We start from the raw sequence: 25,382 nt of genomic DNA, 5'->3' as shown, positions 1-25,382 counted from the left end.
TGCTTTTCTTTGAAAAATAAGGACATTTCTAAGTGATCCCAAACTTTTGAACGGTAGTGTATATATATTTATATGTATTTATATATATATATATATATATAAATATATATCATGTATATATAGCAGCTTTGTAAAGACACTGATGCGTAATGTCCACCTGAGCAGAGAATGAAGTCTCTCTCCCTCTGTGAGCTTCTCCCCCCTTTGTTGACACAGCCGGGCGCCGCCGGCTACTTTAAGGGTGCTGCTCGGCGCTGCCCTCGTAAGGCGGACGCAGCTGATAACGGCGTCCCGAGCGTAGCGGCCACCCTCTGGTGCCCCCTCGGGCCAACGGCGCTCGCCAGAGTTTTTGTTCTGTTTGCGCTGTTAGCACCGATAGCAAACGAGCCGCCGGCTGGCGCAATGGGAATGCTCCCAATCTCCTATTAAACACCTTTAAATAATCCCCCCCACCACACGGGATTTTCTGGCAAATGTCACTCAAATAGAAGTATAAATAGTGTATTGTTTGGGGACTATTTTCTGCTGCGGATTAATCCACATGTGGTGCCCTATAGTGAGTATTTGGGGCGGCGGGACGGTGTGTGAACGACGGAGTCAAAATAAACTCTGGTGTGTGTGTTTATGGTAATGTATGATGTCACCCAGAGCAACAGTGTGACTAGTTTGTAATCATTTGTAGACAACAATGGAGCTCTATGGCAATAAGATAGGTCAGGATTTGATACACACACAAGAATTGTTAATATGAAAATTATAAAATATCACGAGACTTATCTTTTAAAACTGTTTCCTCCCCTCGGTGGCCTGGAAAAAAAGGAAACACTACAGACAAACGTCAGCGGCAATATATTTATGTCGGTCGTTTACGTTGCTTAAAATGCCAAAACACGGCCGCGGTTCTTATTGGTGCTATTTATGTTTCCTCACATAACGCATGTTCAGTAATTCTGGCGGCCGGCATCCATAACGCTCACTCCTGTTCCTTTTTTATCGTAATGAATTATTCAAGTGTGCAGGTGTTTAAGCGAATATGTGCATGTTTCTGTTCCCACACAGAGACTGCAGGCTGAGCGGGAGGATAATGGCTTTGACCCCCTTTTGTTTTCCCGCCTGATAAATGGAAGTTTAAAGGTTGAATCTGAGGAACAGTTCAAGGTTGTTGTTTGGTGATTTAATGGGATTTGTGTCTCGCAAAGACATGCAACACTGTTGAAATCTCCTTTTAAATGTGTATGTTTGATAGCATTACAGTACGTTTCTAGCCCAAACTGGCTCTCAGTTTTATCTTAATACCTCCTTGACATCGGGACAACTCTGGCTGGAGACTAGCTTTTGCTAATGTTGTACGTTGGAACATTCAAAGGGGACATACACTACCGTTCAAAAGTTTGGGGTCATCCAGACAATTTTGTGTCTTCCATGAAAACTCACTTTTATTTATCAAATGAATTGAAAATTGAATAGAAAATATAGTCAAGACATTGACAAGGTTAGAAATAATGATTAATATTTGAAGTATTAATTTTGTTCTTCAAACTTCAAGCTCAAAGGAAGGCCAGTTGTACAGCTTATATCACCAGCATAACTGTTTTCAGCTGTGCTACCATAATTGCACAAGGGTTTTCTACTCAGATATTAGTCTTCTAAGGCGATTAGCAAACACAATGTACCATTAGAACACTGGAGTGATAGTTGATGGAAATGGGCCTCTATACACCTCTGGAGATATTTCATTAGAAACCAGACGTTTCCACCTAGAATAGTCATTTACCACATTAACAATGTATAGTGTGTTTTTTTGATTAATGTTATCTTTATTGAAAAAACAGTGCTTTTCTTTGAAAAATAAAGAGTGACCCCAAACTTTTGAACGGTAGTGTACTTCACTGTTCTTTGGACTGCACCTCGACAAGAAGAATGCGTGTGAACATCACTGATGCGAGGACATTAAGAACAGCAGACTGATCCTTTAAAGATCGTATCTGATCAACACAAAGGAGACTTTGAAAAATACAAATTGGGCACCCTTGTGATGTAGTTTTCAGTATGTCTGCGACACTGGATGACGACACTGTCGGGACATCTTCCAGCTTCTCCCTCCTTTTGTTTCCACAACCCAACAGGTGCAAAACCAACCAGATAAAAAAAGAAGCGTTCTTCTCTTCTCTGACATCAGATAACAAACCTCACTCGTTCCTCATTTCCGACAGACGGGACACGAATGTCCTCCGTGTACTTTGCCATCGCATCGCTCTTTTTTTTGTTATCGAGTAAAGCAAACAACAGCACGGTCTTGTTACCTTCGCATTGAAAATGCGGAAGCTTATGTTTTGATCGCCGTGTATTTATTTATTTATTTATTTGTATGCGTGTTACTCGCATAACTCAAAAAGTATTAAACCCAATCGCATGAAATTTGGTGGGATGATTGGTTATTATCCGGGGACACTTTGATTAGATTTTGGGATTGATCGGGTCAAAGGTCAAGGTCAAGGTAATGAAAAGGTCAACATCTTCTTTTACCATACACTCTAAAAAAAAAAAAAGTTGAGTCAACTTAAAAAAGTGAGGCAACCAGCTGCAAAGCCTTTTTGAGTTCACTCAACTAAAGGCTAATGTGTTGTGTCAACTTATGATAAGAAGTCCACTCAAAGTGATATCTTAAGTTTGTCAAACGTAACATTACTATTCAGATGTACTTATGTATTTAAGTTAACACTACTTAAAATATTGCATTTGATAGTTAAATCTACTCATGTACTTAAGTTCAGAACACTTAAAATATTAAATTGGAGAAACTTTAAATTGTGTGTTCTTGTAGATTAAAAACATACATCAACAGCACTTAACATTTTTTGTTGAGAAATGTTTTGTTGAGAGAACCTACTTTTAACTTAAAATGTTTTGTTGAGAGAACTTACTTTTAACTTTAAATGTTTTGTTACTAAATTTCACTGCCCATTATTTGAGTACACTCAACATTCTTTGCAACGTTGCCTTCATTTAAATTAATTAAAAATGTACACCGTTTTCTTTGGAAAAGTCAACAGTTAAAGAAAACAAACTTCTTCAAACACAAAATGTTTATTAACAATAACTAAACATTTGTTTGCATAACTATATGAATTCCAGGTGTCAACACTTGAACATAGACAGCAGAGGGTCAACATCCTTAAAAATCAAAATGACTGCATAAAGAAAAAAAAAAAAAATCTGTTTTGTGAATCCAAAATCAAGGCCTTGAAACAAGCTTTGGAACATGGTTGTGACACGTGTGTAGCCGTCACGAGTAGGTTCCCCCCCCTTAAAGCACCAATAAGCAACAAGTAGCCAGAGGGATATTCGGTAAGAAGGTTTATTCCGACAGCAGACTGTGTCTCTGCTCTCCACGCTCCTCTCATCTCCTGTCTGTCCAGCTCCTTTATGGAGACAGACTCAGATAACCAACACAGATCGTCATCAGCTGGACTGATTACCAATCTGATTACCAATCAGTCCAGCTGATGACAATCAGACACCGTTCCGTGAACCACACCCCCGCTCCACCCACTCTGCAGTATTCCCAGTTCAACTCCTTTCACGTAAGATTCCTCCGTGTCTGTATTCTACACACAAAAATTCTTTTTTTTTCTTCCCATTCTGTAACAATACAATTTAAAAGTCAAAAGACATTTTTATGCAGATTTTAAAAACTAAAATATACCACTTTCATACAAGAGTCACCTCCTACACATTAGTATTATAGTATTTCAATCTTCATAGTCTGTTAAATTAAATAAATAAATTGAGCAAAATACAGGGAAACATTTGCTCTCACGGTACAGGCTCCCTTTAATTCAATAAGTGACAAAAACCTGAACTGGAGCAAATCTGCCATTAAACAATGGACAATATCCTTCCAAATCTAATCCATATCTAAATATAATAAACAAACAATGGTATCAAAAACCAATGTATTTTAAACAGGGGCTAAAGAAAATATTTTTATATTATTTTATTATTTAAAATATAAGATTAAAGTAGTATATATATGTATTTACATATATATGTATTTATATATGTATTTGTATATATATATATACAGGACTGTCTCAGAAAATTAGAATATTGTGATGAAGTTCTTTATTTTCTGTAATGCAATTAAAAAAACAAAAATTCTGGATTCATTACAAATCAACTGAAATATTGCAAGCCTTTTATTCTGATTTATTGCTGATTATGGCTTACAGCTTAAGAAAACTCAAATATCCTATCTCTAAATATTAGAATATCATGAAAAAGTATACTAGTAGGGTATTAAACAAATCACTTGAATTGTCTAATTAACTCGAAACACCTGCAAGGGTTTCCTGAGCCTTGACAAACACTCAGCTGTTATAAATCTTTTTTTTTACTTGATCTGAGGAAATATTCAATTTTTATGAGATAGGATTTTAGAGTTTTCTTAAGCTGTAAGCCATAATCAGCAATATTAAAAGAATAAAAGGCTTGCAATATTTCAGTTGATTTGTAATGAATCCAGAATGCATGACATTTTTGTTTTTTTAATTGCATTACAGAAAATAAAGAACTTCATCACAATATTCTAATTTTCTGAGACAGTCCTGTATATATATATAAATATGTGTGTGTGTGTTTACTGACATACATGCGCAGTGGCCTTAGTTACCTCAGCAGATGCCCAAACCACTATATTAAGTTTTCTCAACTTAACATTTTAAGTGGATTCCACTCTTCATTAATGAAATTGACATTTTGAGTTAGTTCAACTTTTTTCAAAGGCATTTGTTGACTCAACTTTAAAAAATGTGTTAGGACAACAAATTTGAAGTTGGGCTTTTTAGAGTGTAGCTCGGTCAATTTTTATCCAATTGGCATGCAACTAATGCCAACATGTTCATAATTCAATGCCCAATCTTGTATTATGCGAAAGTATGCGCTCTATCGAGTGCCCGTTCTAGTTTGATTTTGTTGTCCTTGAAGGAGGTCAACCAGACTCAAACTATCTTATTTACCGCTGCAGCCTTTAAGTGCTGGGATTATACCGCCATTCAAATTACAAACAGCAAACCGCAAAGGGCACGTTTGGCTAATAGGACGCCGCGCATTGATTCTCTTCTTTGTCCATATCTAAAATGTTAATCAATACCCCGAGAGCTCGTGGCAGGTCTTTAGAGGAATGTGCAACAGCGAGCGGATCGACAGTCTTCGGTTTTCCCTCGGTGCCGCCGGTGAATGGATGACTGACTGGATGGTCTTCTGGGGAGCTGCACGGCTGAAGGGTTTTGTTGGAATAAAAAACAACAACGTTTCTCTTCAACGACGTTTCACAGCAGTTTGATGTATTTTCACGATTAGGCTGAATGTTGCCCTGAAGACTTCAGTACAGTAAACAACAACGTGAGAGTCGGTATGCAAAGAGTTCGGTCGTAAACCACAGTTCTGCATCAACATTCAACCGTTAAAATGAGAATTGTGACCCTTGGCACACATTCCAGTGTATTTCCTGTTCCAGTGCACAAACTGGGCTTTGTCTTTTTTAAACAGTGGATAGCCCTGTTTCTCTCTCCTCCTCTATTACCAGCATCTTTCTCCCCACGTGTTTGTAGAGTATTACCTACAGTTGAAAGTAAACAACGGTACACCAAAAAGGAAAATACACATTCAGGATACTTAGTCGATTTTTATTTGATGCCCTTTTTTGGCAAGTCTCACTGCCTGAATATTTTAGAGATGATGAATAATGAACGATAAATGATAAAAAGAAATGCTTTATTATTCTCAGAATGTAAATCTTCTTTTCCCGTAGAATTATGATTATCCAATCTGGGCTATTATTACACTTTCAACTAAATCAACCAGCAGCCTGTCCCGTACTCCATCTCTTGACAGGTATTCGAGTATGTTTTCACACAGTCGAATGGTTTCGGCTTGTTTGAACATCAGAAAATAGGGAAAAATGGCCATCCCAATGTTGAAGTTGACCCATTTAGATTGCTTGTTTTCTCTCACTAACATTTAAAACCCATAATATAGTAAGATATAAGTGTGTCTGTCACTTAACATGACATGCTGAGGTTTAACTGGTATACTGTTCAACATTATCACCGTAATTTAGCGAGTTAGCATGCTAACATGTGCTAATTAGTTTAGCTGAGGCTGATGGGAAAGTCAAATCGCAGATATTTAAATATGTTTTGATGAGATGATGAAAGCTGAAAACTCAGAGAATCAATGCATGTCATGCCCAATCCATGCAAAAGTTGTTGAGACCTTTAAAAAAATAAAAAAATAAATGCTAATCTCATGATGATTTGAGGTAACGTCAGATTTATCCTCTGGGGACGTTGGACATCGTTACATGGAAATCCATCCAATAGTTAAAATAGTTGATGCAAAATCATAATTGTTGCAGATTATTTATGTGCCGTTCAGTTTAAGCTGTGATCTATTGTTCTAGCTCTAAACATCTTGGCTGTCCATGTTTTCAGGAGTAAACCCTCGGAGACGAAGGTGTCCGTCTCCGAGTCTTCCTCTGCCGAGGTACAGATGGTCTGCTTCCGCTTGTTGCCTCTGAAAATCATCCGTCTTGTAATCCCTCCATTAATGGCAATCATGAACGGCAGGTGGACAGTAGGCTTCAGTAACCGTGCGACATGGACAGCTGGAGAGTGTAAATGTTTGAAGGGGGGGTGGGGGGGCAGAGCTGGGATGTTTACTTGTTTGTTCAGGGAAGGCTGCTGCACAACTGGAGCCAAATGTTCCTGGACACGGTCACACACAAAAACGTCCGCGGTTTCGGTTACCGGGACAAAAAGAGAAAAGAAACGAGGCTTCTTTGTGGTGCAACTGGGAAGTTTGTATGGGACAGGAGGGGGGGGGGGGGGTAAACACGAGCGTGGATTTGCCACTGAGGGGCCCGCGGTCCACGTGCACGTCTGAATGATGATTAACTGTAATTACATAACGGTACCTGGCCTGCATGCCAGGAGGCAGCCCGAGATTAACGGGGCTCTGCTGAAAACGGAACAAAAGCTCACGTCTCCGAGGTAATGAATCGCTGTGGTACCACGGCGTCTTCACGTGGTTCGCCCGGGCCCCCAGGGGGGTTCATTACAACGGGAGGAATAGATGGATCCTCTGCAGCGGTTTCAAAACGGGGTGAGGGGAAGCGAGCATGCGAGCGGGAGGAAGTCTTAAATCGTCCCAGACATCCCGGTCGCTGCGCGGCCTCTATGACCAGAAGATAAACAGCCTCCTCAGTGCTTCCTAAATGGGTGGTAAACACGACAAAGCCAACCGCCTCGTTTGCCTCGCCTCGTTCGTACACGAGGCGTCGAAACAATAAAGCTCCGTATCGCAAACGGGTTCAGTAATGAAGACGAACGTGACGTTAACCGACGTCGTGGCGTCGAGCGGCAAAAAAACGGCGATGAATTACACTACCGTTCAAAAGTTTGGGGTCATCCAGACAATTTCGTGTCTTCCATGAAAACTCACTTTTATTTATCAAATGAATTGAAAATTGAATAGAAAATATAGTCAAGACATTGACAAGGTCAGAAATAATGATTCATATTTGAAGTATTAATTTTGTTCTTCAAACTTCAAGCTCAAAGGAAGGCCAGTTGTATAGCTTATATCACCAGCATAACTGTTTTCAGCTGTGCTAACATAATTGCACAAGGGTTTTCTAATCAGACATTAGTCTTCTAAGGCGATGATCAAACACAATGTACCATTAGAACACTGGAGTGATAGTTGATGGAAATGGGCCTCTATACACCTCTGGAGATATTTCATTAGAAACCAGACGTTTCCACCTAGAATAGTCATTTACCACATTAACAATGTATAGTGTGTATTTTTGATTAATGTTATCTTTTTTGAAAAAACAGTGCTTTTCTTTGAAAAATAAAGACATTTCTAAGTGACCCCAAGCTTTTGAACGGTCGTGTATATTCCCCGCATCCGTTCATAAACACCTCGGACTTGAACCGAGCCGGCCTGCCACTCGGCATTATCCGTATTAAAGGAAGCAGGTTTAATTTCACCAGGAAGCTCCCTCTTCGGTAACGCCTGGAGGGCGAGGCTTTATTACAAGTGTCTCCTGTTATAAATTACAGTCCAAGGAGTAACCTGCAGATTAATGGTGACATTATCTAGTTTGGTGTTGCGGGGGTTATGTCTTTTCTTTGAAAAATGAACGACCCGAAACGTCACCGGACAATGTGTGAAAGGGGCCCGCGTGAGATTTAGCATTGGGAGTTGAACGCCGGTGATGTATGGAAGTGGGCATCAATTATTGGAAGTCAAACTCCTTGAGGCAACAATGAGAGGATTTACGAGGCGGTGACATTTGTCATGCCCTTGAACATGCTGCCTCCAGATACGTAGGTCAATAGCAGGATGAAATACAACCTGACTGGAGGTTTTAATGATTACAACACACAGGCCACATCTTTCTTGGCCCATTAAGCCACGTAAATACTTGAAGGGAACACAGGTTGGGGCACGTCCGGCTTCACATCCCGCTGCGTTCAGTAGAGCCTCGAGCAACAGCCAACAGCCTCTTTTTTTCTGTTTACAAGCCTCTAATCATGTTAATAACACTCGAATCGATCACGTAGACCAAGCCCGAAATAAAGTAACAAGACGTGGGCTTTGTGCCCGTGCACGTCTGAAGGAGATGAAAGAGAAGCGAGATTCAACCTTTAAACTGCCATTCGTCAGGGCAAGGCGACGGAGTCAACGCCATTATCCTCCAGTCTGTCGGGGGACATTAAAGTGCACATATACACATTAGAACCTCTTTAATAATGTATTCAGATGAATACAAATAACAACACAGGAGTGTACATTATGGATGCGGACCATTTTATTGAACATGAGAACAAGGATGTCATCAGTGTTTTTTCAGGTTCACTTAATAATAAAAAAACAGGATACATCTGATTATTTTATTTTTTTGTCAACAAATGCCATTAAAAAAAAGACTAAATTCAACAGATCAAACTAACAAGTACTGCTTGTGTATCCAGAGCCAGAAATATCTTATTCCTCTGCAACAGAGCTCCATTGTAGTCAAAAAATAAGAACACACAAGTCACACAGCTGTGCGTCTCTCTAATGATTACAGAGAACTGCACCCTGGTTATTTTTAAATAAGGGTTTATTGTGAATCCGGCTTATTGTTCCCTGCATCATTGTTCATTGTCAAAATAGCAAGCCTACATTACCCACAATGCAACCTGGCCACTGCCAGTTTGGTTGACGATTCTGTCGTGTTACGCTAGTAGAAACTATTGTGGCCCCCGGGCTGCGAGCGGGAGATGAGGAGCCGACTCGAGTGACATCACTTGAGGTCATTTATCAGAGCTCACAAAAGGCGTTATGCAAGAACACACAACAGAGTAATAATCTCCAAATCCTTGAAACAATGGCCTATTTATTTGACTCGTGCATCGTAAATACTCACAGCGCACTAAATATGTATTAATCCACAGCTGAAAATACTCCCCAACATGTGCATTATTTACTTCTATGTGTGTTTACGGAAAGCTTACAGTGATCAGATGTTTTAGGAAATAGCTGAGCCTTTTTTAAAGAAAGTAAAATATAACCAGGAGTAGGAAAGAAGTCAGCAATGAACTAAAGAACTGTTGATTTGGGCCTTTTCAGTCATTTAAGTTTGTCATAAAAAAGAAATTCAACACAATCACATTCAAAACCTGTAATAAGACGGTAAAGTACAGCTGTGCAGATTGAGGCATCAAATTATCTCGGCGACGTGAGAACATCTATATTCGTGAAGTAGTTGGCATTAATCTCCTGAAGGTCTTTCATCCTGGAGGTGTTCAACAGCAGATTATCAGCGATGACTCCATCAACGCGAGACAAAAGACTTTTCTGCAGCTAATTTCTTGGCAAGAGAGGCTCCACGACCGAGAATGACAGTGCGGACAAAAGACGAGACATTCATTCATCTCCCCTGTATGACCCCGATGCAAATGAGGAATATGAAAGCAAGCAATCAATTCCCTAATTGGGTTGTTAAGGGGGCCTCCGTCTAGATTAAAAGGGAAGGTCAATTTCTCATTGTGACAATTACTGTATTCATTTCACAGTGCAACAAAGGACTCCAGCAAAGGGAAGACACTGCAGTGAAGCAGATGCCTCCCCATTGTGAGTCTCAGCTCACTCAGTTTGGTCCAGTTATACATTGACATTTCAGAATAAATAGGATGGTCACTTTAGCAGAGAAATTATTGGTCATCTTGGGTGCTTTCTTTTTTGAAATACAAGCAAATCTCAATTCTTCAAAATGTTTTTTTATATTGAGGAAGTCAGGATTTCTGCTGGAAATTGTAACGTTAAAGAAAAGTGTTGAAAAAGACGACAAGATGAGACTTTGTAAAAACACTTTTGAAAGTTATTCTATGAATAAATAAATATTCCTTAATAATTTAAGTTGAGGGAAAAGATTCAAACACACAAAGCTAATTTTCTTGTAATTTCATTTGACTAACGGCATTCCGTAACAACCCTATAACTGTAGGATTTAGATTCAAACATCGGTAAAAGTCGACTGTTACCCAGAGACAAGCGCACAGGCAGGGATGGATCTGGTGAAATAAACCCAAACTGTTGCTCATGGAGCTGCATTGATAAATAACCTTTATGGGGTATTAAAAAACCCCTCTTGAAAGAATTAGTTTCCAGGAAAGCTAAATTTAAAAAGAGGATGATATCTTTGTTGCTCCGTAATACACACAGATATGTTTGAAGTGGAATTCCTTTAAAAAGAAAAGAAAAAAAGGAGGACACTCAAACGGCAGCAGCTGCTGCGACGGTTATGAAGTTGGAGCCGAGCGGCTGCAAAGCTGCAGCAGAGCATTTATTCTGGCTTCCTAAGAAACAAACCAGACGGCAGATATACAGCGCGAGTCAGCTGCACTCCCTCACTTCACATCAATAGTTTAGTTACCAGCGGGGAGAAACCAAAGAATTAGAATAACAATTAGATTACGTTTCCCTGCCCTAAAAGCAACGCACTCAATTACTCAGACTCAAAACTTCTCTAGAGGGGGATTTTGCTGCATCGCCATACATACATCAAAAGAGGAGTGGGAGAGCAACATGTCACATCTGTTACTGTGTTTGTCTCGATCTCTTTTCTTCTCTCCCGTCGAGAGGGAAGAGAAATCTGTTGAAAGCTCCGCAAAACCACGCAGCTTTTTAACAAGACGCACTTCATCTTCCCGGTGTTTGCTTTAGGGATCGGCTTCGTCCGGGATGTGGAACTCAAACCTCTTATCGGTCTTTATCTGCGTCTTAACAGGGTTCTGGCGGGAGCAGAGCCAAGCGGGCCGATACGATTAAATATAAACCCATTTTGCAAGTTGGTGATGTCCCCCTGCTTTCTATGGGTTCAACTAGAGTTCGTGTTATTAGTATTACAAGCCTTTCATGCTCTCAAATCTCACACGGATCAGGAGGGCTTTGTGAGGTATGCCACCGTCAGCCAATTAATGCCCACGAGTACAGCTGCTCTGCCTGGAAGGTCGAGACAAAGCCTTTTCCACTGCTTCAACAGCTTTTTTTCCCCCTTTCTTTTTGTAAATTGTTATTCAGCTCTTTTGGGAACATTCTGTAATTCACACCGCAAACATGACATAACTTGGGTCAAAGAGGTGACCTTGAACTTGCCCCCCCCGAGTCAAATCAGAAGCCTGCTGTGCTCGAGAGGGATCTGCACAAATCCCACCCACATTAGCAGGAGAAGCGATGCCACCTGGGAGATTGAAGGGAGGCATTTTAGGCTTAGAAGAGCCTCGCTTTAGAGCAAACCTCAGGGACAAAAGTTATTTTTCCAGGAATTTAACCGGCACTTTACTCTCACTCGGGCCGACCTGAGACGAGAGCGTCTCGATCAGACATGGGACACAGCACCGCCGCTGCTGCAGGGATTAACGTGCAGATGTTTTAGTGGTGGGCTTCCTCCAACCTCATCGTGATATCCCAAATTACATGCTTTAGCTTTGTGAAGCTGACTTTAGTATTCTTTGCAGCGACTCCTATCCAGGCCCATCAGCACTGGTCCGCCTGCATCACGTCTTTGGTCTTGAACTGTGTATATTCATGTACGGCGAGACATTAACACTTAGAGTTGAGGCTTTAATTCCCTCTGGGCCGACTCACGGTCATCTGCAGCCACGGTGCTACTAAAGGCACTTATTTGTATGACAGCGTGTGTCCAAACATCACAACACTTATTATCCTCCAACAGACGCAGCATTACACATTTTAAATATGACTTGCATAACCACTGAACTCAAACGAACAAGAGATTTACAGAGCAGTTTCAGAATTAAACGTGGCACAATAAATGTGCCGAGAGCAATACGACTCGTGAATCACAGCCTTTAAAACTAAAGCAGAATAGTTTGCGGCCCCAAAGTTGAGGGATAAAAAGGTAACAGCGCCACCTAGAGGTGACTCGCAAAACAAAAAAGATTTGTTAAATCAATTTTTAAAACAAAACGACAGTTTTAACACAATCTTCAAATAGATTAGATGAACAAAAATAATCCCTGACAAAATCCTTTCGCAAAGGAATGCTCAAAGTACAGTGCACATTCATTATTACTAAAATGCAGTAGTATGACGTAGTTCAATGCGTCCGTTATATTTCTTAACAACGTGGTGCAAACATTTCCATCAATGCAATAGAATTCAAAACACAATTAGACGGCACAAAAACAAAAAACGAGAGGAATTAGAGGCGACCGCTCGCAGCTCTCTTCGGCACCACCGCGGCGCCAAATGTCAAAAAGGAAACGAAGCATGCTTCTCATTTCTGAGTTCCTACAGGTTGATACCGCCCAGTCGACTGGTGAACTTGTCCCTGTCGAGGTTCTTGTGCTCCGGGACGTGGCGGAAGGTGCAGTCCTGCCTCGTGCAGCCCGTGGTCCTCCAGAAGAAGCACTCCTTCTTGTACAGGCTGGAAAACAACGTCAAGCCTTTAAAATGCATCGGTGGTACGACACGGCTCCTTTTCACTAAACAGTGGGAACAATTGAGCAGAATAACTTATAAACAAAGACAATATAATACTTATTTTATGCTGTACTTTCAGACAGTCAAAACAATTTATGAAAGTTAAAAAATATATATATATATGACTGCATCTCATTACATTACATGTCATTTAGTATATGCTTTTATCCAAAGCGACTTACAATAAGTGCATCAACCAAGAGTACAAACTAAGAACAACAAGAATACAGAAAGTAACATTTCTTCAAGATAGTCGAACTACAAAAGTACCATAAGTAATGAGTAAGAGCCATTTAAGTGCCACTGAAGTGCTAATCTATGTTTACACTTGAAGCAACACAAAGAGAACTAGAATTGGCACTCGGTAGAGCGCATACCTTCGCATATCATAAGATTGGGCATTGAATTATGAACATTTTGGCATTAGTTGCATGCCAATTGGATAATAAAAAGAAGATTTTGACCTTTTCATGACCTTGACCTTGGACCCGATTGATTCCAAAATCTAACCAAATGGTCCCCGGATAATAACCAATCATCCCACCAAATTTCATGCGATTCGGTTTAATATTTTTTTAGTTATGCGAGTAACACGCATACAAATAAATAAATACACTGCGATCAAAACATAGCCTTCCGCATTTTCAATGCGAAGGTAATAATAATAATGCGTTCTTACCCGAGGCGTGAAAAGGGGTCCGAGGGAGCCGATCTGCCGAGTCCAGTGTGGTATTTACTGGGAAATCGCACCGACAGCGGAGCGCCCTTTACCACCATCCCCTGGAGAGGAAACGGACATTTAACATCTGAAGCTCGACCGAAGAGCCGCGGCTCGGAATAGCAACAAACCGATAAGATTCACGTCGGCGTGATGGGGGGGAAATAATACGACGGTTTTAGAGAAGCAGACGAGACTTCGAACCATGAATAACTTCAGAGTTAAAGAGATGCGGTTTTAAGGATACAATCAATAATGGGTTCCTCCAAATGTCAGCCTGCCTGCTCTACACGACACATTGTGAATACAGACACTAAAATATATTATCATTTTCTTCCAACAGAAACATTTTGCATTTGCCTAAAATGTGGACTGAGGAGGGCGGTGAAGGAAGCCAAGAGGAGGTACCGAGACAGAGTGGAATCACAGATGGAGCAGCGCGACACCAGGCGCCTATGGCAGGGGCTACGGACTATCACAAACTACCAGAGCAGACCCCGCGCAATGGTGAGTGCCGACGCATCCCTAGCGGACGACCTGAACTCATTTTATGCACGGTTTGAGGCTAGCAACAACAGCGTGAGTTCTACCGCTGGGGATGAACACACACTCTCTGTGACCGAGCACAGTGTGAGGAGGGCTCTGTTGAGGTGAACACCAGGAAAGCTGCAGGTCCAGATGGCATATCTGGGCGGTACTGAACCTGTGCTAACCAGCTAGCTCCAGTGTTCACCACAATATTCAACCTCTCCTGGCTGAGTCCGTGGTCCCGCCTGCTTCAAGAGATCCACTATTGTCCCTGTGCCCAAGAATGCTTCTCCAGCATGTATGAATGACTACCGACGGTGGCCCTCACCTCGGTGGTCATGAAATGCTGAGAGGCTGATAAAGGACTACATCTGCGCCTTCCTCCTTCCTCCATGGACCCGCTGCAGTTTGCTTATCGCCCAAACAGATCCACGGATGATGCTGTCTCCCAGGTACTGCACACCACACTCTCTCATCTGGACAGCCAGAGGGGGCTATGTGAGACTGCTGTTCATTGATTATAGTTCAGCTTTCAACACCATAGTCCCTCCAGACTGGCGGCAAGCTGATTGAGCTGGGACTGAACACCCCTGTGTGCTTGGATCCTGGACTTCCTGACCGCCAGGCCACAGGTGGTCAGGCCTCAAACCCCTCACCCTGAACACAGGATCCCCCAGGGTTGCGTCCTCAGCCCCTACTGTACTCCCTGTACACACTGTGTGTGGTGTGGGTTCAGCTCAACACCATCATCAAGTTTGCGGATGACACAGTGGTGGTGGGCCTGATCTCCAGAAGGCCTACCTGGAGGGAGGTGCTGATTTGTCACTCTGGTGCCAGGACAACAGCCCCATCATGAATGTCACCAAAACTAAGGAGCTGATTGTGGACTTTAGGAGGGTACAACAACAGAGGACGTACTCACCACTGGGGATTAACGGGACTACTGTGGAGAGGGTGAGGTATAAATACCTGGGAGTCCACATCACCGAGGATCTGACATGGTCAACACAGACACTCTGGTGAGAAAGGCAAGGCAGCACCTCAGGCAGCTGAGGAAATTAAAAGTTTCCCCGAGGATCCTTCAGTCCTTCTACTCTGGAGCTGGCGTCCTGACAGGAAGCATCACAGCCTGGTTTGGCAACTGCTCCGCTCAGGACAGGAAGGCTCTGCAGAGAGTAGCTCCCACCCTGCAGGACTTGTACACCAGGAGGTGCAGAACCAGAGCCGGCAGGATCATGAAGGATCCTCACCACCCCAACAACAGACTGTTTCAGCTGCTGCGGTCAGGCAGGCGCCTCCGTAGTCACGCTGCAAGAACAGAGAGTTTCTTTCCTCAGGCCATCAGGATTGTGAACTCCGACCTCACCAGGTCCCCCATAGACCCACACAACTGCCCCTCTTAGGCACACACACACACACAACACACACACACACTTACTGTAAATATTGTGTTGTTTTTTATTGTAAATAGTGTGTACTTGTTGCCCTTGCACATTCCTGCTGAGCATTGCCACTTTCATTTCACTGCACACTTGAATCTTGAAATATAAAATTATTGTAAGCATGATGCTTCTGATAATGTAACTTTCCACCATGTAATCCCACTCTCCAAGATTATTATTTACAACAAAGAACATGACAAGATATATCATGACACAAGCTTATTCTCCCATTTTAACAGCTGTAAGTGGCTCCAGGTTGTCCCTTCAGCTCATGGCCAAAACGTATAAGCAGATATCAATAAAAGAAAACAGAGACGTACGTTAATACACTGGATGGCTCGGTCGCAGTCCTCTTTTCTGGTGTAGTTCACGAAGGCACACTGGTGTTCCAGCAGCATCTTGATGCTGTCGACCGTCCCGACTCTGAGAGGAAAGACGGCACGCGAGGCGTTTAACATCCCTGTGGGGAGGATTGGCTTCACGGCTCGCAGTCAATTATGCCAAATGCAGTCAACGCGTCACCTCGGCAGCAATAAATAAAGAACAAGCTCAGTCGACACATCTGAGCCTTCGGGTGGTCAAAAATCCTCAATAATTTAGCTTGTGCAAAATGAGATTTTTCCATCCGAAATATTTATTGGAATCTAAATTAAAAGCGAAAATGAGAATAATCCGGAAGCTTAATCCGCAGCCGTTGAAATATCCTCAAATGTGGATCTTATTTTAACTTTACCGCTCCACTATTTTTATTCTCCACTCAAAAACGCCCTTTTCCATTCTCCTCCTGCGAAACTAAACTGAACGATTCTGCCGACGTGCCGAATGTCATCCTCAAACAAAGACCAGCTCGGAGGCGTGAGGGGGGGTCGGCCTGCGGTACCTCACCTGCTGAAGAGCTCGTGGAGCGTCGCGTAGGTGACGGCGGGCGCCAACGATCCAACCCAGACGGAGAAAACATCCCTTCACACAGAAGAAATTACACTATTTAAAAATGAAGTTGCACTCTGGTTACAACTCGGTAAATAAACCCAAAATATGTGAACGCTCCACATTAACATCTGTTACTGCTCAATGGTACAGGTAAAATTACGAATTAACATCACGTTAAATACGTTTGCAAAATACACAAATATACTGCATTCAATGTATCAACTACCAAACAGCTGTTGCACATCTGTTCCCAACCTAAAGGAGAGGCACCAATACTTTTTTTTAAAGCCTGATTTACATTTTTCTGGCTTTTCTTTTGCTTTGTAAAATTGTCTTTCATAAAGGACACAATCTACAAGACATAAGCAGCCTATCACAAAGCTAATAAACTGTGATAGGTTTAAACTACATGTAAAAAAGTGATTAAAATGCCGTCTTACGGTTTCATAGAATTCGTCGGAGACTGCGATTTCGATCGGCTTTGAGCAAAAGCGTCGGACTCTTTGACCTGCTGCATTCTGGGACGACTCGTCTGGAGGACAATCCACTCTCCCGCGTCTTCGTTTTCTTCCTGCACCACCGGTTGGTCCGTGATGTCATAACCGGCACTGGCATCTGAAGAGGGCCAACAACAACAAAAACACTGCGTAACTAGCAGAACATCGCAGAAGACACCGCGCGCAACTCTGAGGAACGTTTTGGGGGCGTTTACCTCCAGGACCCGGATCACGTTCGTCACCAAACAGCGCTTCCACGGCTTGCTCCAACGTGGCGTGCGTTTTCAAGGCGTCCATGCTCTGCGTCCAGGTGAATCCCATTTCCTGCAATGGACGAACAAAGACACCGTCCCGAGTAGGGTTGGGTACCGAAAACCGGTGACAATATGGCGGTCAGGCTGGGCGCGATGGGGAGACCGTCACCGGTCCCCCTGAAAACGTGGAGACCGATCATGACAAGAGCAGCCTTAACTCAGATTAGTACCGTAACGTTGATTGCAAGTCTTGCATTCATAAAAGTAGGCCAACAAATAATAAATTAGCCAATATAACCGTGTTTAAGCTAGCTCGTAGCTAGCGCTAGCTCCGTAGCTAACGCTAGCTACGAGCTACAGCGTGACGGTCTGATATCCGATTTTTGTCAGTGCTCCATGAGAACGGCTTTTTCACGGAATATGGCCTAAGAGGTTTTTAATGTCCTCATTGTGTGTTTTTTTTATTTTTAAGTATCGGTTCAGGCACCGGTATCGTTTTAAAAGTACCGGTTTAGCACCGGTATCAGAAAAAACACAAACGATACCCATCCCTAATCCTGAGTTGACACGATACCAGCATACAGACGTTTATTTTTTAAAGGGGCCAGTGTGTTCTGATCTGGCGCCATCTGGTGGCGAGATTGCAGATCACAACCAATTGAAACTCCCGTGTGTCGAGCACGTCGCAGTAACTAGCTAACGGCCCCATCGAGAGCAGCCGTTCTCGGCTCCTGAAGAAACATGGCGCCCGGCTCAATCTAAAGTAATGAAAATATGCGTAACAATATCATATTTAATGTCCATCTGTCCCTTTAAGACCCCCGGGTGACTGAGGTGTGTGATGGCCCATTTCTTTTGCCTTGTAAACATGAGCTTCTCCTACCATGAGGTGCAAGGTCTGCGCTCGTTTCAGCTCTTGCACGGCTTCAGCGCTCGAACTTTCCAGCGTCAACACTTCCTTATAGATCAGCGAGGCCTCGTAATATCTCTGGAGAAGAAGTGAAGGATAAATGAGCGTTAACTTACAATTTATTTAGTGAATTAAAAATTCGTAAAGCAAAAAAAAAGCACAATAACTTGTAGTTAAGCATTTTGGAAGCAACATCGTAGAGTGTTTATGTGTCGCTACTAGACAATAAAAACTAGTGACTTGCAAACTAAATCATTTATTAACTAGAACAGGCACTCGGTAGAGCGCATACCTTCGCATATCACAAGATTGGGCATTGAATTATGAACATTTTGGCATTAGTTGCATGCCAATTGGATAAAAATTGACCGCGCTATGGTAAAAAGAAGATGTTGACCTGTTCATGACCTTGACCTTTGACCCGATCGATCCCAAAATCTAATCAAATGGTCCCCGGATAATAACCAATCATCCCACCAAATTTCATGCGATTCGGTTTAATACTTTTTGAGTTATGCGAATAAGACGCAAACACGCACGCACGCATACAAATAAATACACGGCGATCAAAACATAACCTTCGCATTGAAAATGCGGAAGGTTATGTTTGCAACAATCTCAAACCTTCATATTTGATTTGTACTGCAGGTCGCCATAATTAGGCGCTTTACTGAACGTGTTGCAACTTTAAAAAGAAAAGCTACTATACATGAGAAGGGAAGCCGTAACAGGAAGGATCGCATAGTAACTGGATCCAGGAGCAGCGGTTTACCTTGAGCCCACAGAGAGCTTTTCCTTTCCTAAATAAACCTTTCATCCAGTTGTGCTCCATGGAGAGCGCTAGGTCAGCATCCCCGAGAGCGTTTTCATACTGCTGCATTCTTTCATAACACAGGGACCGATTTCCAAATAACCTGAAACAGAGTAAACGTAATTCTTGGTAATTATTAGTCAGTGCTTCTGTGTGGGAACAGGAAGTCAAATCAAGTCCACGCGCTTACTTAAATTCCTGCGGGTTGTACTTAATGGCGTCGGTGAAGCATTTCACGGCCATCTCGTACTGTCCGGAGGCCGCCAGACGATTTCCAATACCTGGAAGGAAGAGCGAGGTCAGTGCTTTCACGAGTTTGTTTTTTGTCAACGTCTCAGTGACGTTAACGTGAAATATAACTCACCAGCGAGCTCTTGGCTTCTTTTGGCCAACTCTTCTGAAGTGGGGTTCATGATCTCCTGTTAAAGTTAGAGTTAGTCTGAAGTATGCAGAGCACTACGGGAAACCACGTCACCACGTAGCTTACTGTCAAATATCATGTCAGGATGGTTTTAGAGCCCAATCAGTTATCATTGGACCACATAATAAAAAAGGTACGTTCACAAATCCAACTAGAACGGGCACTCGGTAGAGAGCATACCTTCGCATATCACAAGATTGGGCATCGAATTATGAACATTTTGGCATCAGTTGCATGCCAATTGGATAAAAATTGACCGCGCTATGAAAAAGAAGATTTTGACCTTTTCATGACCTTGACATTGACGTTTGACCCGATCGATCCCAAAATCTAATCAAATGGTCCCCGGATAATAACCAATCATCCCACCAAATTTCATGCGATTCGGTTTAATACTTTTTGACTTATGCGAGCATAAAAATAAATAAATAAATAGCGATGAAAACATAACCTTCCGCATTTTCAATGCGAAGGTAATTAACGAGTGAGACAGTAATAAGAAAAATATTTCCCAGGGAAAATAATCTTGTATTGTACTACCTATTTTTAGAAAGTGACTGATACAACTTTATAAAACATAAATAACTTGAAAGATTTCGGTAAAAATATCTGTAAAGCAATTCAGGAGGTCATCGTTTGGATAAACGTAGATTCTATGTTTTCATTGTTCCCACCTCTTTATTGGGTTCATGTTTCTCTTCCTTCTTTTGAACTTCAGGTTCCTCCACAACTTTGGGCTTTTCCTCCTTGGACGGCGAAGCCTCCAGTAATTTATTTTTTTTCTTTTTCTTTTCCCTCGTAGGTCTCTCGTTCCACGCCACCTCAGCCACTAATTTTGTTGAACCATACGAATTATTTAAAACCAAATCCTGTAGAAAATAATGAAACACAAAAAAGGTGATGATAATTATCCACAAACAGACAAATATTTTGCATAAATACAGAGTTAAATAGGAATAACTTTTTAAAAAAGACTTTTGGGGTTGTTGTAAAAAACATGGCCATGACCAAAATCTGAGCTCTCTTCTCTCCAGTATATAAAGTTTGCTCTCTAGGAGTAAAACACTTTTTTACACACATTTTTAACTGGTAAAAATTCAGCAAGAATGTCAACGCAGAGTTCACTTCCAGTATTAAACAATCTCGGTGCACCTGAAGAGTTCCTGTGGCTTCTTAATGTGACAGACTTTAACATATTTTGATTTATTTTTGGGAAATAAGCCAACTCTCATTGAGCTTATCCATGAGCAAAGTTATAACCGGTTTGACCCGATCGATCCCAAAATCTAATCAAACGGTCCCCGGATAATAACCAATCATCCCACCAAATTTCATGCGATTCGGTTTAATTCTTTTTGACTTATGCGAATAACACGCATACAAATACACGGCGATCAAAACATTACCTTCCGCATTTTCAATGCGAAGGTAACAAGAACCACACGATTCAACTGATCACTTCAAACTATTTCCAAAAAGTGTGACCATATCACACGGTCGACTATTACATTGTCTTTTTTCAAACCCGACACAGCAATAGTGCTCCCAATGTGACGAGAATCTCCACAAACCTTTTGCTCCCCATCTTTGGTCGTAATAATCTCGCAAGGAGTTTCTTTAATATTAGCATTGTTCTTGTCACATCCAGCCGCCTCGGTTCCACTCCGTGTTCTCCCAGGTTCACGAGAATAATTTGCTTCTGCGATACTTTCAAAAACAGGATTTTCCTCCTGAATTTCTGAGGAGTCCAACTCCCCGTTTTCTTCCTCCTGAAATGACAAAGAGAACATCTTAAAAAGTCCTCACCGTCTGGATCTGTTGTAGTTCACCGCAATAAGAGTAAAAACATTCTTACAGGTAAAATGTCTTTTACTGCGTTCACCTTGTCTAACCGCTTCTTTTCTTTTTTACGCTGCAACAGAAAAGACCAAATGTGCCGTTAGCCAACAAAATAATGACGCGTAAACAACATGTTGAATCCTGACAATTATGATACTGACCAATTTCTTACGCTTGTTCTTCTCAGTTTTCTCCTTACGTCGTTCCTCTTCTTCTATCAGTTCCTTTGCGTGTTTATCAGCCTCCTGGGAAGTGAGTCACAGAGTTGGATCATTCTACAAACCAGGGATAAATAATAAAGTGAACTTGGTTTCACTTTCAAAGAAGAGAAACAGAAGTGCAATACCTCGTTAGTGAGTTGTTTTATTCGCGGATGTGGTTCTAAAGGCTTGTAAGCAGCATTATTTGCATAAAAGTGATCATCATCTTGATCATTATAGTCGTCGTCAGAATAAATGATGTCGACCTCCAGTTCACCATCAAAGGTCCTTAAAAAATCTAAACCTGGGAGATAAAGACAGACACAAAAAAGATGGCAATCGTTTATTCTAGAGCCATCGGAACCTTTTGCCTCCATTTTTAAGTCCAAATAACATTTATGATCACATACTCAAAACATCGATACAGATGACCTCACTGGGTAAGTTGATCTCACCCTGCCTGTCTGCTCTTTCATCTTCAGTATGTCTGAAAAACTCATCTCTCCTCCCCTCTTCTTATTTTGTATTATTTAAACACGCTACAAGAATACTTCATTTTTGGAACATGTTAAGAGCCGAATGGATTTATTCCTACAACCTGCGCGTCGGGCGCCACTGATAATGATCATCTCCAACTCACAAAAAAGAGCGATAAAAGGTCATTTTGATCTCCGTCTGGAGCCCTGTAAGATTACCCATAACCCTTTGCAAACAGAGAAACAGATGAACAGTTCAATATTAACCGCGTTGCAATCTGCGTGTTACCAACAACAAGACCAATTACGAGGGTGTGGTTGGCTCACTTTGCTCTCGATACATGACTCATGACAATACAGTAAAACATGTAATTACTTAAGAGAGAAACTGAAGCATCTAAAGCCAACGTTGACCCAAAGAAGAAGAGACGGGTGGCAGGTCCGAGGTTCGCCCTGATACGAGCTCTGCTGCAATAAGCCAACACCCATCTCGGTCAGGTGGTCATTAATAAATGACCGATTGAAAAAGGGACAACCGAGCTAAATATGCATCCTACATCACTGAAACTATCCTTTGTTTTGCCATTTGTAACGAGTTTGTTTCAAGCCTCGCACTGCCATCAAGAAACTTAGCAGAGGTATCCTGACAAGACCACCAGGTTCCTCAATCCTTCAAGAAGACCGGTCTACTTGCTGGGTAGCCTGCTGGGGTTGAGGGGCACAGAACGATTTTAAGAGCAGCAACGTGCGCTCTCCTTGCCGATGCAGGTATAAAACAATATAGTCCCAGACAAGGAGATTGCCAGGATGACTCAGGAACTCAGTAACATGGTGTTTCCTGCCATCAGCCTGTAAATGTACATCCATTTATACTGGGTGTGTTTCATCTCCACGACTATAAAAAACAACCTATAAACCAATACAAATAACCGTACCTAATAATCCAGAGGCAAAGACTTCCAGGATAGAGCCTCCAGAATGACGTCCATTTATGAAATCGACCATAGATTCCTGTGAAATAAAAAAAGGCCAGCGACTTAAAATACATCCATTAAGGTGTCCGTGCTGTAGCCACAGTGCAAACATATTAACGACATACTGCCACAAGTAACATACTGGCTTGTTGATTACTGGGTTGTTATCCAGAGCAGATTCAACGAGAGCTCAATTGCTATTTTAAATTTGAGACAAGATAACCACCATAACCACGTGTAATCAGAGCTGAAAAAGTCAAGTAATATACGAGTCCACATTTTTTTATCATTCATTATGTGTGTAATTTTTCAAGTAAAATACAACACGTTCATTGACTACAAAATTGTATTTGTAATGGCTTAATTAGAAGATCTATGGACATTCATCTGTATTTTCTGACATTATAAATACAGAATCATTTTCTGTAATATGTAAAAGAGTGTGACAGCATTACAGTGATCTTTGACCTCATTGTTGTGAAGATAAGCTGCCATATGCAACTTATTGCAGAAGTAGAACTGGTCGCATGTCACTAAACAATTAAAAAAGACCTGTTATGTCACAATACAAGGTTCCGCCTGCTTGACTCATACTCACGTGCGTGCGCATAAGTCTCGAGTTTTCTCGAATTCTAGCTACAGGAGCGCCACCTGGAAAGTAGAAAAAAAAGGTGTCAGATAAAGAAATGGTTTTATTAGACGCCGACCTTTGAGGTTAGCGAGATACATTCGCCACATCATTAGCTCGCGAGCTAAGGAGCTAGCTGTCGTCACATCTTAGAAACAGTGAAATGAAACTCAGCCACGAACATCAAAACTACCAAACGACGCAGACTCACCTTTAACACTGTCCTTCTTTTTAGGCATGATTGTAGCTGAATGTCTTTGCGCCGGTTTCCCGCAACTGTTACAAAACGTTACGGAGGTTATTTGTATCTTTCTCGTTGAATGTAAATGTTACAGTACTGCGCTACCACTGTTTCTCTTATTATTATTTCCTGTTTTATTACAGGAGTGTTTACAGCCCTGGCTTTAACCTTTCAGGTTGCTCCCCGCCTCCAAGAGGATCCAATCACGTGGTGTATTCGTTGGAGTTCCGGCGCCGTGATTGGATGTCAGACCTGTCAATCATCGTAAAGTAGGCGGAAGTGGAGATGCCTGAGAGGCAATCTAAGGACGAAAACTCCCACGCGACGCTCTGCGTTTGTGCTCTCATGGTGCCACAGAGAAGTTAAGTTCACCTATTGTTTCTAAGATATAGTATAGTCAAATTAAATAAACTAATCATTATAATATCTATATCTTTTCCGACAAAAAATGCAATTAATCCGATTACCAAAACTAGTTAACATGCTTTAACCCTCAAGTCATGGACTTAAAAAAAAAAAAAGTAAAGCACTAGAATAAATAAGATGTTCTTATTAAAATGAATTCAGAAAACATCAGTGCAGACCCATGCCACAACCTGTTTCTCCCTTTCGGCCGTCATTGATCTGTATTCACACTGACAATAACCCTCTAGTATAAACATATCCACTGCTGCCTTTATATACTTTAATTTGCCAGTTTTTAATGCACAACTTTTCTTTTTTAAATTAACATATAATGTGTCAATGTTAATATAATTCCTACACACTATGTATTTAATTGTCGTTCTATGGACATACTGTGCACAAGCATGCGCTATTTGTATTGTTTAGAAGTTACAACACTTGACTATATAGGCGTTTATTTTATTGTATTGTTATTTTATTGTTTTCATGGTACTTAATATATATATTCCCTACTTGTGTACATCGTAGTCTATACTTTCCAGTGTATTTGTCCAGCTGTGTTGTCCCTGTTCTAGATGTTAAGCCTGATTCTTATTTCGATGAACCTTCTGTTTTGTTGTTAAATCAGGGTATCCCAAAATATATATATTGTGTGCTATACACTACATAATATAAATATACAAAAGAAAAAAATGCATTCTACTGAATTTCAATTTATGAGTAAAGCATGGAAAAATGATAAGCGTATTGCTATTTAAATTCTGAGACGGGCAACACGCGAAGAGGTCTCCCTCTGTTTACTTTATGAGAAAACAGAGGAACTGAACAATTGACAGTACAATCAAACCAAAAAACACGCTATAATATTCGGTGACATTTTACAATAACGAGAGAAGCTTGAAAGGGGGTAGAGTGGACTCCCAACAATTTGTTAAACCTGAATAATTAGGTTTCTTTAAACGCGAGCAACCGATGCATCTGTCTAATAAACGATCTTTTGCGTTCTTCAGTTCAAATCAACCACGTCGCTCTCGCGCTCTCTCTGC

General features: G+C 41.4%; 1 protein-coding gene across 2 annotated transcripts; it reads right to left on the bottom strand.

Moving 5' to 3' along the window:
* Nucleotides 1-8,857: 8,857 nt before the first annotated feature.
* Nucleotides 8,858-24,026, bottom strand: si:dkey-33c12.4 (uncharacterized protein LOC560112 homolog). 2 transcript variants are annotated; one of them, XM_056426967.1, is made up of 18 exons: nucleotides 23,902-24,026; nucleotides 23,661-23,713; nucleotides 23,024-23,099; nucleotides 21,759-21,916; nucleotides 21,574-21,657; nucleotides 21,429-21,485; nucleotides 21,145-21,342; nucleotides 20,248-20,442; nucleotides 19,517-19,571; nucleotides 19,343-19,433; nucleotides 19,114-19,255; nucleotides 18,315-18,419; nucleotides 17,393-17,501; nucleotides 17,121-17,295; nucleotides 16,636-16,710; nucleotides 16,071-16,173; nucleotides 13,742-13,842; nucleotides 8,858-13,006 (listed from the first exon to the last, which is right to left on the bottom strand). In XM_056426967.1, exons 1-18 carry the CDS (start codon nucleotides 23,927-23,929, stop codon nucleotides 12,871-12,873), a joined length of 1,941 nt encoding a protein of 646 aa, XP_056282942.1. In that variant the 5' UTR covers nucleotides 23,930-24,026; the 3' UTR covers nucleotides 8,858-12,870. The 2 variants fall into 2 exon arrangements, with proteins under 2 accessions (XP_056282942.1, XP_056282943.1); XM_056426968.1 differs by having other exon boundaries at nucleotides 21,456-21,485.
* Between the last annotated feature and the right edge of the window lie 1,356 nt (nucleotides 24,027-25,382).

This window comes from Pseudoliparis swirei, chromosome 11 (assembly GCF_029220125.1).
Source record: "Pseudoliparis swirei isolate HS2019 ecotype Mariana Trench chromosome 11, NWPU_hadal_v1, whole genome shotgun sequence".
Classification (NCBI taxonomy): Eukaryota; Metazoa; Chordata; class Actinopteri; order Perciformes; family Liparidae; genus Pseudoliparis; species Pseudoliparis swirei.
The sequence above is the reverse complement of the archived record's forward strand: the minus strand, read 5'-3'. Positions and strand labels throughout refer to the sequence as shown.

Bases quoted from the DNA above. Each gene is read 5' to 3' on its own strand.
- si:dkey-33c12.4 (XM_056426967.1), bottom strand. From the start codon at position 23,929: ATGCCTAAAAAGAAGGACAGTGTTAAAG. The intron at 20,443-21,144 runs GTTTGTGGAGAT...TATTTTCTACAG, and splicing joins CCAAAGATGGGGAGCAAAAG to GATTTGGTTTTAAATAATTC. The intron at 13,843-16,070 runs GTACGTCTCTGT...TTTCCTCTCCAG, and splicing joins GAGCCATCCAGTGTATTAAC to GGGATGGTGGTAAAGGGCGC.